Here is a 13980-nt window from a genome sequence, read left to right as displayed (position 1 = left end):
GATCACTTTACATGTTTATTAAAATAAAAAAAAGTTGGAACTTTATTGAAGCATAATATGGTGGCAGCAACATTGAGTAAAGATTATTAGCTAAAAACTATTTTATAAATCAATAAGATAATATAAAAGTGTTCAAATCTCATTATTTTAATTCATTAATATGGGTGTGTTGAAAGAGTGGAAGATTTTTTTGAAGCATTGTGGTGCCATTTTAGTCATTCAAAAACATTGGAACACTATAGAATACTAACAATAATTCACTTCAGAACACTGGTTTTCAAACCTGTCCTCAGACCTCCCTAACAGGCCACATTTTGAGGATATCTGAACTGGAGCACAGGTGAAGTAATCAGCTTATTAGTAAACCTAGTTATTTTACCTGCTCTCATCCAAGGTAATCCTGAAAACCTGGCCTGAGGACTGGTTTGAAAACCAGTGCATTAGAATAATGTTATGGTTCACACAAATTGAATACAAATACTTTGGTAGAGAATAATGTTCAAGGTAATTTTTTTTACATTCTACAAATGACTACATAGGGCTAGATTACGAGCGGAGCGCAAAATTGTGCTTACGTGAGAGAGATATTTGTGCCCCTCTTGTAATATGCAGTTGTGCGCTGGTAACACGCAATTGTGCACTAATATTTTAAGTCCAGCGCAAAGCTAACGTGAGCTTCCATAGGCTGCAATGGGAGCCTCATTCTCGTGCCGTAAGTCATGGCATGAGAACTAGCGCAGCAAAGGGGATAAGTCTAACACCCCACATCCGCTAACTAACCCCTCATGACTGCTTTTTTGCATTTAAAAAAATGCTACTTTATTATTGGGGGCAATTGAGGGTTGATTTGAAAATTAACCAGAGGTCTGACCTCTGGTTAATTCTCTGAGCAGTAATTGCTACAATGAGCAATAACCAGACACTTGTAATGGTTGTTTATTTATTTGGCACCTGTAAACAGCGAATTTGCCTGTATATGGGCGCACAATAAATTAACGCTCCACTTGTAATCTAGCCCATAGTATTTTAAAATGTGATGGGGTTAGTGAAAAAAATATATTAATAGAAACCATGGAGCTAATAATACAAGGAACAAAAAGAAAGAAGCAGATCCAAATATTTATTTGGAAAAACCTAGTGCAATTAGAACCATCCCATATAAAGCAAAATCATTGATATAAAGGCACATAAGCATGCAAAAAGAAAATGTTTTAATGTGTTATTGCCCCAGAGCAGCAATTCTACTGGGAGTTAGCTAAACAAAATTAGTAAGCTAATGACAATAAACATATGTGTGTAACTACAATCACCAGCTAGCACCCAGTAGTGCATTGCTACTTCTGAGCCTATAAAGCTGTGCTCTCTAACTAAGGATACCAAGAGAATGATGTAAATGAAAATATGGGGTAGATTTATCATAGTGTGAGTGGACATAATACGATGTATCATTGCACTAATTGGACCCTGTATATGCCAATTTAAAAGTCTCTTGCTCTATCTGAACCATGAAAGTGTAATTATATCTTTCATTCCTTATTTTAAAGAGTTAAATAAAGGATATATAGAATAATAGAATGTGGACATTGTATTTGAAGCTAAACTTTAGTGTTTGAAATTAGTTTTTTTATTTTGGCAGTAATGCTGCACACTACATTGGATGTTTGCTTTGGTGATTTATAAGTATATTATCTTGTGTATCTTCCCAAAATGTAATTCATAAAAACACAACTTTATTTCTATTAATAGATCATGGTCATGTTTTTTTTTTTTTTTAGTTGTGACAATGTATATCAATTTGTAAATGTCTTATTAGATTAAAAAAACAGTGTATTTATGGTAATCTTAATAATTGTTAAAGGAGCATAAACCCCATTTTTTCTTCTTTCATGGTTCAGATAGAGCATACAATTTTAAACAACTTTCAAATTTACTTCTTTTATCAAATTGTCTTTGTTTACATGTTATCCTTTGATGAAAAGCAGAAAGGTAAGATCAGGAGTGTGCATGTGTCTGCGGCACTATATAGCAGCAATTTTATACCTTAGCAAGAGCACTAGATGGCAGCAATATTTCCTATAATGTAGTGCTCCAGACGTGCACACTACCTATCTAGATATCTCTTCAACAAAGAATGAAGCAAATTTGATTATAGAAGTAAATTGGAAACTTCTTTTTAAAATTGTATTCTGTAACTGAATCATGAAAAAAAAAATTGGATTTAATTTTCCTTTAATTACACATTAAAATAACTGTGCATGATATTTTGTAACAAAATGTAATTAATGAATAACTGAAGATAGAAAAGAAAGTGTATTAAAAGTGTCTTTTTTTTGTAGGATAACTACAACGGTTGCATGCAGCATGGATTTGACAAAGTATCCGATGGACAAACAGACGTGCACTTTACAACTTGAAAGCTGTAAGAAATATGTATTTCTTTCAAATACGGATAAAATGTTTTTGTTTAAACATACCATTTCATATATTCAAGAAGTATACGGTCAGTTCTGCAATTAGCAAGGCTGGATCGGCCTATCGGGATACCAGGAGATTTCCCGGTGGGCTGCAGCAGCTGGGGATAGAAAGCTACAATTTAAAGGGGTGATTGATAGATGAAATTGGGTTGTAGGGTGCCTATATAACAACAATCTGGCACTTTTTATATTACAAAATAATATAATATAATTATGAACAAAAATATTGGGGGAAGGAGTATCCCTTTAATCCCAATTAATAAAATAGGGCTGGTCTCCGTATTTTCCAGGGCTGCTTTTTTATTCCCAGTCAAGCCCTGGCAATAAGTGACCATCCCTCTATTAAAAAAAGTTTAAGTCTCTCTGATATATAGAGAAATTTCCTCACCCATTTAATGCAGACTTTATGTTTCATTCTGTTTTCTTCTCATAAAAAAATCAGCACAAATTTTCCTACATTGTTAATATATAATAGTTTTCTTTTAAATATATGTATTGATATAACTCTTCTCTTCCAAACTTGATGGTTTCAGATTTTAAAGAAGAGTGAAACCCCAAATTGATTATAATCTAAAAGGAGAGTTAATACTGTGTTACTAGAAATCTTTTTATGTTTATTAATTTAAAGGGATAGTCTAGTCAAAATTAAACTTTCATGATTTAGATAGGGCATGCAATTTTAAGAAACTTTCTAATTTATCGATCAGCAAGCAGGTTCTGAACCGAAAATGGGCTGGCTCCTAATCTTCCATTTTTGCTTTTTCAAATAAAGAGAACAAGAGAACGAAGACACATTGATAATAGGTGTAAATTAAAAAGTTGCATGCTCTATCTGAATCATGAAAGTTTAATTTTATCTAAATCTGCAACATCAGCTATAAATGCTCAACATTTTATCAAAGTCCTTTATAGGTTGAAGTTCATATAAACAGTAATAATTCATGTATGTTAAAAGTCTATTTCATACATTAGAAGTAAAAAACTATTTAAAAATATAATATTGATGCACGTCTTTAAAAGCAAAAAATAGAAAATAAAATATATAGGACTGGTTCCTGTGGAAAAAAATTGAATAAAATAAAAAAAATATTATATCCAAAATTATTCATCCTTCCTGAAAGCTTACCCCACTGAAAGTGTGCTTTAGGTTCTATTTTAACCCCACAATGATTACAGTATCTCACAAAAGTGAGTACACCCCTCACATTTTTGTAAATATTTTTTTACATCTTTTCTTCATAAATGGAAAGAGTCCACAGCTGCATTCATTACTTTTGGGAATTAAGAATCTGGCCACCAGGAAGAGGCAAAGACACCCCAGCCAAAGGCTTGAATACTCCTCCTACTCCCCTCATCCCCCAGTCATTCTTTGCCTTTCGTCCCAGGAGGTTGGCAGAGAAGTGTCAGAAGTTTGTTTTGTATCTTATGGAGGGTAGTACTCTAAGACATGGGACGGGAGCTTTAAGTAATCCTATCAGCCTCTCAGTGAGAGCATGGGTGAAAGTTAGAGTCCGGAGATGCAGGGAGAGTCTTTCTGTGAAACCATCTTGACTCATTAACAGTTCCACAAGCAATTGACATTGTCAAACTTCGCTTAGCTGCCTGCTTTCTTCTCTCAAGTCCATGGCGGAGGCGCTGCTACTATTTGTCACACTTGAAGGGCCGTGTTCCTGTTCCACGTTTTAGATTCCGTTAAGACCGTTTCATGTTACTTCATCTGAATGTATTGTATCTTATTTATTTCCTGCGGGACAAATTAAGTATAAATAAATAGGGCCTCAGTGAGGCTCCTTTGGTTCTTGGAATCAAGGGTTAATATCTCCCGAGGGGGATTATTGAACAGGTTTTTTAATCATGTTTGTTATATGATTCAATCTGCTTATGTGTAGTGTTAACTGGGCTTTTGGCTTAGTACATAGGGGCTTTTGGAAGTGATGTGACCCTATGGTTGGACGCGCTTTTTTTTTGGCTGTACGGTTCACCTTGTGACTGGATGTGTTTACGTTCTGGTCTTCCATTTCCGCATTCCTGACTGTGTGGCGACTGAAAAATTCGGGTCTGCTAGTGTCTGGTTCTAGGAGGTGGTGAGTACCCCAGCCTTTGTGGGTGTCAGGTGCCGTTTAGATTTTTCTCTAGTCCATATTATTATATTCTCTATCCAGCTATAGAGGATTCTGATGCTGATACTGTTCAAATTTCAGATTCAGATTCTTCGACTTGTGAAGAATGCGAATTGGCCCCATTGACACAGGTCAATCAGTTATGTTCGATATGCCGTATTAGAGCGCTTTGTTCCTCAGGCTCGGGGAATCAAGGGTCCACTGAGCCATCCGCCTCTGGGGGTTCTGTCCTCCGAAAGACGAGGTCCCTACCGCACCCTACTACTACACATGCGGGTAGCCCAGATTCTGTTTATCCCTCCTTGCAGGGCGGCTTATTCCCCCCAGAGGTTGCAGCTCGTTTTCGCTTTCACATATTTTTTGTAATTATGCGCCTGCAAAGCCCAGACGTTTATTTGCATTTGTGCTTGTCCCGGGGCTCACGGCCTTGGTGGGCCTATACAGTTCCCTGTGGGTATAGCTGTCCCTGAGTGTTGTGCATTTCGTTTCAGAATAGCGCGCCTTCGTGTTTTCCTCAGACAAATTTTTGAGTTTTTAGAGGATCCTATCCTTAACAGATACGAGAATCCACAGTATTCTGCTTCAAATGGTTTACCTCATTAGACATGTGGGGATGGCGTAATCTCCTGATTGTCGGTTGTTCAGATCCTTCCCAGTTTTTGTTGGAAGATCAGGGTTTCATTTGGCTGATCCTGCGGGTATGTCTGGTTTTCTTAGGCGTTTGCCCACTGGCTGCCTTATATTTTCTTTTATCCAGTCAGGATGACTTATTTTGATTATATGTTTCCCTTGGGAACTATCTCTGGGATTGATTCTCGCTGTTTACTTCTGCTGAAGTTTTTAAGGGACATGTTAGTCCTATGTTTTGTCTGTTTTTCCCTTCCCCTCTGAGGGAGGATTTAGGCAGCTTGACAGTTATGGCCCTGTTGCAGGCTGGTCCTGCTTGGGTTCAGATCTTCTGTCTCGTGGCGCCTGTTCTGCCTGGCTGGTCCGGTCAAGGCGCCGAGTGCTTACTTTATTATTTGTGTTTCTTGTTTTTATTTTACAAGTTTCAGCTAAGCATTCTAACGAGGACTCGTGGGTCTGTGAGGCTGGAAGGATTGTTTCAGTCCTTATTGAGCCTTCAAGTTGGTTGACTGGGTCAGCGGCGTTCCGCTGGATCACTCCTTTTGCTTCCGATTCTCTCAGAACCTAGAGTATTCTTCCTCATGTCGGAGAATTGGGGGTTTAGCGCCTCCTTACCGCTGGTTTAAGGTGGTTTGACCTTTCTGAGGCTCTAGGAATTGTCTTGTTGGATGTGTTCCTTCTGTGGTTCTCTTGTCAGTGGGACCTTTGGACTTCCCCATGTGGGATAGGTCTCCTTATGGGGCCCTGGGTTTCCCTTCGGGAGAGGGTTGCTCTCTTCTTTGAGACCCTTTGGATTTTTTCCGTTCCTCCATGTGAGTTGGGTCTCCTTTGGGGACCTGAATTTCCCTTCGAGAAAGTTCTTTTGGACTCTGTTTAGGATTTTTCCCAGATCTGGGGATGCTCTGCATCCTTGGTTTCAGGTACTCCTATGTCTAGTATGGTGAGTTGGAAACTAGCTTTTGATCACGTGACCTTATCCTCGTGGTATTACCTTGCTAGGGACATCTTGTGGCAGTCGAACGCCTATGGGCTCTAGTGTCTTGGTTCAAGATGCCTTAGCTCCGTTGGAGCATTGGACTTTGGCATGGGGGCGTTCTCTTCCTTGTGTTGGGACTTGCGAGGTGTTCTAGTTTTCTGGGTTCTCCTGGATATTACATTATTATCGCTCTGTGGGTCTGTTTTCTATGTCAGATGGGGTGTTACATTTTCCGGGATATTGTTTGTTTTAAACAATTGGGGGCTTGAACCTGTCATCGCCATGGTTCTTCCGGTTGCTGAGGCTTTTGCTCAGTGTTTTCTCTTGTGGATCCCGTTGTGGGATGTTACCAGTCTATTCAGGATCTAGGGCGTGTTCGGGGTTCTCCTGTTCCAGGAATTTGGGCTATGACATTTGGTCTGGCAAGTAGATCTAGTCACAATTGGCCAGATTTTCTGAGTGCCACTACTCATTGGCTTGCCTACGCTCAATGAATGGTTTCCCTTGGATGGTTTGCTGAAGTAACCTGATGGCTTTGCGGTTTCACAGGCGAAGGGTTATTGGGTAACCGATGCAGCTAATTCACCCTTCTGTGTGCTAAGTTTTCAGGGGATTCCTTCCAGGTTCATCTGCATTGGAGAGTGCTCTCTTATTCAGCCTGTGGCCTTGTGCCTCATGGGCAGGTGCTCTGTCTCTAATGGCCCCCTTTTTCTTAGGGGGGGCTTGTTCTCCTATGGAGGCCTGGTTTAGGACTTTTCCTAGATTCAGGGGATGGAATAGAGGGTATAACCTTTTTGGGGAGAGGCATGCTCTCTGGGTTGTTTTGTTCTATCTGGAGTCTTGCTGACTCCGCGTCGAGACGGGCCTTTGCTAGACTCTTCTGGGTCTTCGGCCTTGTTGACTGTCTTATGGAGTTTTGGGGGGGTTCCCGAGCAATGAGGAATGGCTGAAGCCATTTTTATCCGCTCTTTTGTGAGCGGGTGTCGGGGTTCTTATGTTCCCCTGTTTTCGGACCTACTGATGCTTGGACTGGCCCGGCTGGGAGTAGGTCCTGAGATTGTTGTTCCTCAGGGGTGCAATGGGCCTAGTTGAGGTTCTATACTTCTCCCCTTTTGGGACTTATGTGTCAGTCTGGCAGCTGGGATTGCCTAGAGGGTGCCCTCTGTCTTGGGTTTTTTACAATCTGATATCTTGTTTAGCCGCATTTTACTTCTTAGTAAAGTAATCTCTCTCTGGGTCATCCTGATGACGGCTGCGTGTTCTTGACTTGGGCGTTTACCCTGTCTGGGTCTCCTGCATGTATTTGTGTTGAATACTTCAGTATTCTAAGTGCTAACGACTTGAGGATAAGGTTTCAGTTGTCGTTTTGGTGCTTTCACTCGACGTTGAGAGTAAAAATCGCTGTTCGGATGCTCGGTCCTAGACCTTGTGTTATGTTGGTCTGGGCTTTGCCTCCCCTTATTTGTTTTGGACCCATTTGGGTCTTTATGAGCTGGGTTCATTCTAGGGCTCTTCCTTTATGGAAGTTTGTGGTGTCATTTGATCTCCTTTGATTTTTGGGAGTTTTGGTCTGGTGCTCCCTTCGCTATTAAGGGGTGTGGTTGGAGGCTGACCACTGGGCGACGGAGGACTGTTGGCTCAGTTGACTCTGATTTTGCGGTCTCTAGCTAGGCTTCCAGACTCTCTGCGGGTCAGTGTCCTTGGGGCTTGTTCCTCTCAATATTCTCGGCTTTGGACGAAGCAGGGTTTTGTTGGGTAGTGGTTTCAGGCCTGGTGCCCTCAGAATGGGCCGCCTTTTGTACCCTCCCATCTTGGCATTCAGTGTCCTCTATAGCTTGGGTATTTTTTCCCCAAAAGTAATGAATGCAGCTGTGGACTCTTTCCATTTATGAAGAAAAACAAATTATGCTTACCTGATAATTTTCTTTTCTTCAGATGAAAAGAGTCCACAGCTCTCCACCCGTATTTTTTATGTGGGGGCGTCTGTATTTGTGTTCTTCTGGCACCTTTTCACCGTGATATTTCTTCTACTGTTCTTTGTTCCTCGGCAGAATGACTGGGGGATGAGGGGAGTGGGAGGAGTATTTAAGCCTTTGGCTGGGGTGTCTTTGCCTCCTCCTTGTGGCCAGGTTCTTATTTTCCAAAAGTAATGAATGCAGCTGTGGACTCTTTCAATCTGAAGAAATGAAAATAATCAGGTAAGCATAATTTATGTTTTTTAAGTGACAACACTGATGAAATTACACTTTGCTACAATGTAAAGTTGTGAGTGTACAGCCTGTATAAAAGTATAAATTTGCTGTCCCCTCAAAATAACTCAACACACAGCCATTAATGTCTAAACCGTTGGCAACAAAAGTGAGTACACCCCTAAGGGGAAATGTCCAAATTGGGCCCAAAGTGTCAATATTTTGTGTGGCCACCATTATTTTCCAGTACTGCCTTAACCCTCTTGGTTAAAGAGTTCACCAGAGCTTCACAGGTTGCCACTGGAGTCCTCTTCCACTCCTCCATAATGATATCACAGAGCTGGTGGATGTTAGAGACCTTGCGCTCCCCCACCTTCTGTTTGAGGATGCCCCACAGATGCTTAATAGGGTTTAGGTCTGGAGACATGCTTGGCAGTCCATCACCTTTACCCTCAGCTTCTTTAGCAAGGCAGTGGTCGTCTTGGAGGTGTGTTTGGGGTCGTCATCATGTTGGAATACTGCTCAGCTTCAGTATGTCACAGTACATGTCGGCATTCATGGTTCTCTCAATGAACTGTAGCTCCCCAGTGCCGGCAGCACTCATGCAGGCCCAGACCATGACACTCCCACCACCATGCTTGGCTGTAGGCAAGACACACTTGTCTTTGTACTCCTCACCTGGTTGCCGCAACACACGCTTGACACCATCTGAACCAAATAAGTTTATCTTGGTCTCATCGGACCACAGGACATGGTTCCAGTAATCTATGTCCTTAGTCTGCTTGTCTTCAGCAAACTGTTTGCGGGCTTTCTTGTGCATCATCTTTAGAAGAGGCTTCCTTCTGGGATGACATCCATGCAGACCAATTTGATGCAGTGTGCAGCATATGGTCTGAGCACTGACAGGCTGACCCCCACCCCTTCAACCTCTGCAGCAATGCTGGCAGCACTCATATGTCTATTTCCCAAAGACAACCTCTGGATATGACGCTGAGCACGAGCACTCAACTTCTTTGGTCGACCATGGAGAGGCCTGTTCTGTGTGGATCCTGTCCTGTAAAACCGCAGTATGGTCTTGCCCACCATGCTGCAGCTCAGTTTCAGGGTCTTGGCAATCTTCTTATACTTAGCCCATCCTTATTTAGAGCAACAATTTTTTTTTTTTCAGATCTTCAGAGAGTTCTTTGCCATGAGGTGCCATGTTGAACTTCCAGTGACCAGTATGAGAGAGAGTGTGAGAGCGATAACACAAAATTTAACACACCTGCTCCCTATTCACACCTGAGACCGTGTAACACTAATGAGTCACATGACACCGTGGATGAAAAATGGCTTATTGGGCCCAATTTGGACATTTCCACTTAGGGGTGTTTAGACATTAATGGCTGTGTGTTGAGTTATTTTGAGGGGACAGCAAATTTACACTGTTATACAGGCTGTACACTCACTACTTTACATTGTAGCAAAGTGTAATTTCTTCAGTGTTGTCACATGAAAAGATATAATAAAATATTTACAAAAATGTGAGGAGTGTAAGATCACTAGATGGCAGCACTATTTCCTGACATGTAGTGCTCTAGACATCTACCTAGGTAGCTCTTCAACAAAGAATGTCCTGGGAACATAGCTAATTTAATAATATAAGTAATTTGGAAACTTATTTTTAAAAATTGTATGCTCTGTGTGAATGCCCTGAAACAGCAGTTATGAAGCAGCGATCTAAAGACCGCTGCTCCATAACTTGTCCACCTGCTCTGAGGCTTGCGGACATCAATCCTCCTGATCCTATACGATCGGGCTGATTGACACCCACTGCTAGCGACTGATTGGCCGCGAATCTGCAGGGGGCGGCATTCACAAGAACTGCTTGTACAATGATAAATGCATTTATCGATGTGCGGCGGACTTGATACGCTACATCTTATGTCTGCTCGGACTTAATAAATTGGCCCCAAAGTGTTTTCTGAATATAAAAAGTATTTTTCAGTTGTTTTTTCAAGGGCAAGGAGGCATATAATGCAAGTTTGTAATTTGTTTCAGATGAGCACTTGTTGCTGTTGTGCATATGAAAGAGCAGCATTTATGCAGGTTGAAAATATTTTATTTGCCTAAAAACAATGTTAAAAGGGGCATTACATATTTTGAGATTATAATATAAAATATTTAAAAAATGTTGCAATATAATTTTGTTATTTATTTAGTCCCCTTTGTTCTACAATTTAACTCTGAAAATGGTTGGTTTGAGTTTCTATAATGTAATGAGCGCCACCATGTAATATAAGGTGCGGAGGTGCCTGAGGTTTAAATAAACTGTCGGAAAATACAGGGTGGGCCATGGACTCACCGTGTCAAGAAAGAAACAAATTTATTAGGTAAGCATAAATTTCATTTTCTTTCTAATGACACGGTGAGTCAATGGATCATCATAATTACTATTGGGAAGCAATACCCAAGCTAGAGGACACAGATGATAAGGGAGGGACAAGACAGCCCAAACAGAAGGCACCACTGCTTAAAGAACCTTTCTCCCAAAAGAAACCTCAGCTGAGGCAAAAAGCATCCAACTTATACAATAGAAAAAGAAAACAGAGGCCATGTCACTGTCTACAAACCTGATCTATAGACGCCTCCTTCTTAAAGGCCTATCTCTCAGGAGAATGTTGCCCAGTAGGCTCAAACCCCCACTAATAACAGCTCTCAACCAGAGTGAAAGAGAAGTGGCGGAAGTTTACTGGCCTATATATCTAACCAGAAAAAAATAACCCACAATATAGAAGACTGGCGAAAGTCCCCTGTAGTCTGTAGATAAAATTTAAAGACCTGCACAACATCTAAGTGTGCAACAAATTTTCATAATAAGAAGAAAGATTAAGACAGAGAGAAGGAACAACAATTCCTGATCAAAATCTCAGCCGGAAAACACTTCAGGGAGACAACCAACTTTGGCATGACATTACCTTATCTGCCAGAAATACGAGATAAGAAAAACCACACTGCAAGCTGAGAAGTCTGACACTCTCTGAGCAGAATACAACAAAACTCTCCAAGATAATAAATTAATATCTATGCATGTATAGGCTTAAACAAAGCCTAAAGAAAAAATATAAGAACAAGGAAAAAACTCCAAGAGAGCCACTGACCCAAATACAGGGCTGATTCGTTCCAGAACCCAATAAAAGGATTGTACATCCGGCATGTCCACCAGACGCTAGAGCAGCAGAACGAAAGAAATTAAGCTGAACCTTAAGGGTACCAACAGAAAACCCGTTTTTCAAGGCCTACCCGAAGAAGGATAAGAACCTCGGAACCTGCCTTATCTTATAGTAGTCTTCCTAAAGATAGGCTTACAAGCCTGAATCGTGGACTCAAACACCCACAAACAATCTCTACTAGGACCGACTACCAGATCCTGCCACGCAGGAGGTAGGAGACAACCAATGCTCTCTCCTATAAGATCCAAGTGATAGGTCGCTGAAGGAGAACGAACAGAGAAGGAGGATGAGTCACCTGAAGTTCCAAGGAACTGACAGAGCATCTATTAGAAAAACTTGAGGACCTCTTTGACCTCAAACCAAGCTAGGGAACATTATGTTCCAACAAGACCCCATCAAAACAAAATCTGGGAACACCCACTTGGTAGAGTACCTTGAAAACCCATCCTCTTCCTAATTGTCCAATCCAGAACTGAGGATGACAAAAGGACAGAAACTGTGATCACATAAAATAAATCTGAAACACCTCCTACATGACTAAGGAACAAGAATTCCTTTCTCGAAGTAGATTTAAAAAACACAGAAACTATGTGACTAGAACCTACTAAAGTAGGCTAAAGACAACTGAGGTTAAACCATCAGAGCACAGAAAAACACTATCTACTCCAACTGGAGGGGAGAGGAAACTTCTCCCAGGACCAAAGTCCCTGCCCTAAAATACGGCAGCGATCCCGCTACCTCTCGCCTAATAAGCGAGCACTCTACCCCCAGTGAGACTAACAAGTCCCAGGTACCTCCCCAGCCCAGCAGGCTGGAATCCACGATCAAAATGACTGAAGCTAAAGATCCCGTGAAAACACCACAGGAAAGAAAGACTATTTATGACAGAGCTAGATACTCTTAGTGTCAGGATCCAGTCCTGTGCTTTTGTCAAACTCCTCCCATTTTACCTTTAAATCTGTTGCACACCTTTACCCAGGTGCTTAGTATTTTGTTGTACTGGCTGAACAAACAGCCCCTTCTCTAAGCTATTGTTGTGCTACTTACATTAATATTGGAGTTCAACACTAAAGACAAATCCTGCCTAATCTCATCTAAAAGACTGCAGTTTCTTCGTACTTGGATTATTCACAATTTGAAGTTATATTTACTACAACCGCCAAGCACATCCTGTTGCAGTTTACCTGTTAACCGGATTCTCCTTTGTCTCACTGTAATGTTGCAGTAACTTAATCCTTATCATATTGAAAGCTTTCTCAGACATTATGAAGGTAATTGCTTTGAACACTAATGTTATATTATAACTCTGCTCGCAATTACGATATTGCACTGTGACTCCGCCCCCAAATGTCAAACAGTGTAGAATCGCTGTCGCCATCTGTCTATCATTGTGGACAGATATTTTGTAGCGTAAGAGCCAGAAACAATAACTTACTGCCGGTCAAGCTGATCCTATGACACAGACACAGTATCACAATTCTATACAGCAAGTTCAATCAATCAAGCAATATTTCAGTTCATATTGGAATACAAACCTTGTCATTTGGTGAAGTTGCTAATCTCATCTACTCTATAAAACTCACTGAGTATTTATTAAGACTAAAAAGCTTAAAGCTGTAGTAGTCTCAAATTGACAGTGAAACAAACTACCATTTAAAGAGATAGTACATACCAAAACTTTATAATCAACTGAATATTTAGTATTTAAATACTGAATACTTCTATTTTCTCATAGTCTGCAGTTGAGATCCACACGCTCCAGTAATTCCTAACATAATACTAAGCCTAAAAACATAATGGATCCAGCAGAGCTACCTCAAATTGTATTCAATCTCTCTCAGAGAGTAGATCAATTAGGTCAAGGACTAAGAGACCTAGAAGTAGAAAATCAATCACTTAGAAAGATCATTAGAGATTCTATGTCACAAAAACAACAGCTACCAGACCCCACTCCTGAACCAATTGTTTCATTACCAGAACCCTTCTCTGGTGATCGGAGATTATATTGCCAGTTCAAAAATGCCTGCTTACTTCTCTTCAACTTAAAGCTGAAAACTTACTGTACTGAGAGGATTAAGGTTTTAACCATGATATATTTCCTCAGGGGAGAGCCGAGGGTCTGGGCAGACTCTTCGAACATGATAACCCTATACTGGGGTCACTAGATGAGTTCCTAGAGAATATGGATGAACTTTATTTTGACACTAATGTACAGATGACTGCTGAAGCCACTATGCGAAGCCTCAAACAAGGAAAGCATGCAGTCGAAGATTACATCACTGATTTTAAGCAGTGTGCCACCGATTCCCAGGATTCAGGCTAGGTTTAGCAGAAAATATCAAAGATGAACAAGCACACACAGATCTCCCAAAAAATCTAGAA

At 40.8% G+C, this 13980-nt stretch overlaps 1 protein-coding gene across 1 annotated transcript in view; it reads left to right on the top strand.

Annotated features, from left to right (window-relative positions):
* LOC128640464 (gamma-aminobutyric acid receptor subunit pi-like) overlaps positions 1-13980 on the top strand; it is a 191897-nt gene that overhangs the window by 86652 nt on the left and 91265 nt on the right. Inside the window, exon 7 of the mRNA XM_053692943.1 lies at positions 2337-2419. Within this exon, the coding sequence (XP_053548918.1) occupies positions 2337-2419 (83 nt within the window). The remainder of the gene's footprint in view (positions 1-2336; positions 2420-13980) is intronic.

The sequence above is a fragment of the Bombina bombina genome, chromosome 9, assembly GCF_027579735.1.
Source record: "Bombina bombina isolate aBomBom1 chromosome 9, aBomBom1.pri, whole genome shotgun sequence".
NCBI classification, from domain to species: domain Eukaryota; kingdom Metazoa; phylum Chordata; class Amphibia; order Anura; family Bombinatoridae; genus Bombina; species Bombina bombina.
The sequence above is the reverse complement of the archived record's forward strand: the minus strand, read 5'-3'. Positions and strand labels throughout refer to the sequence as shown.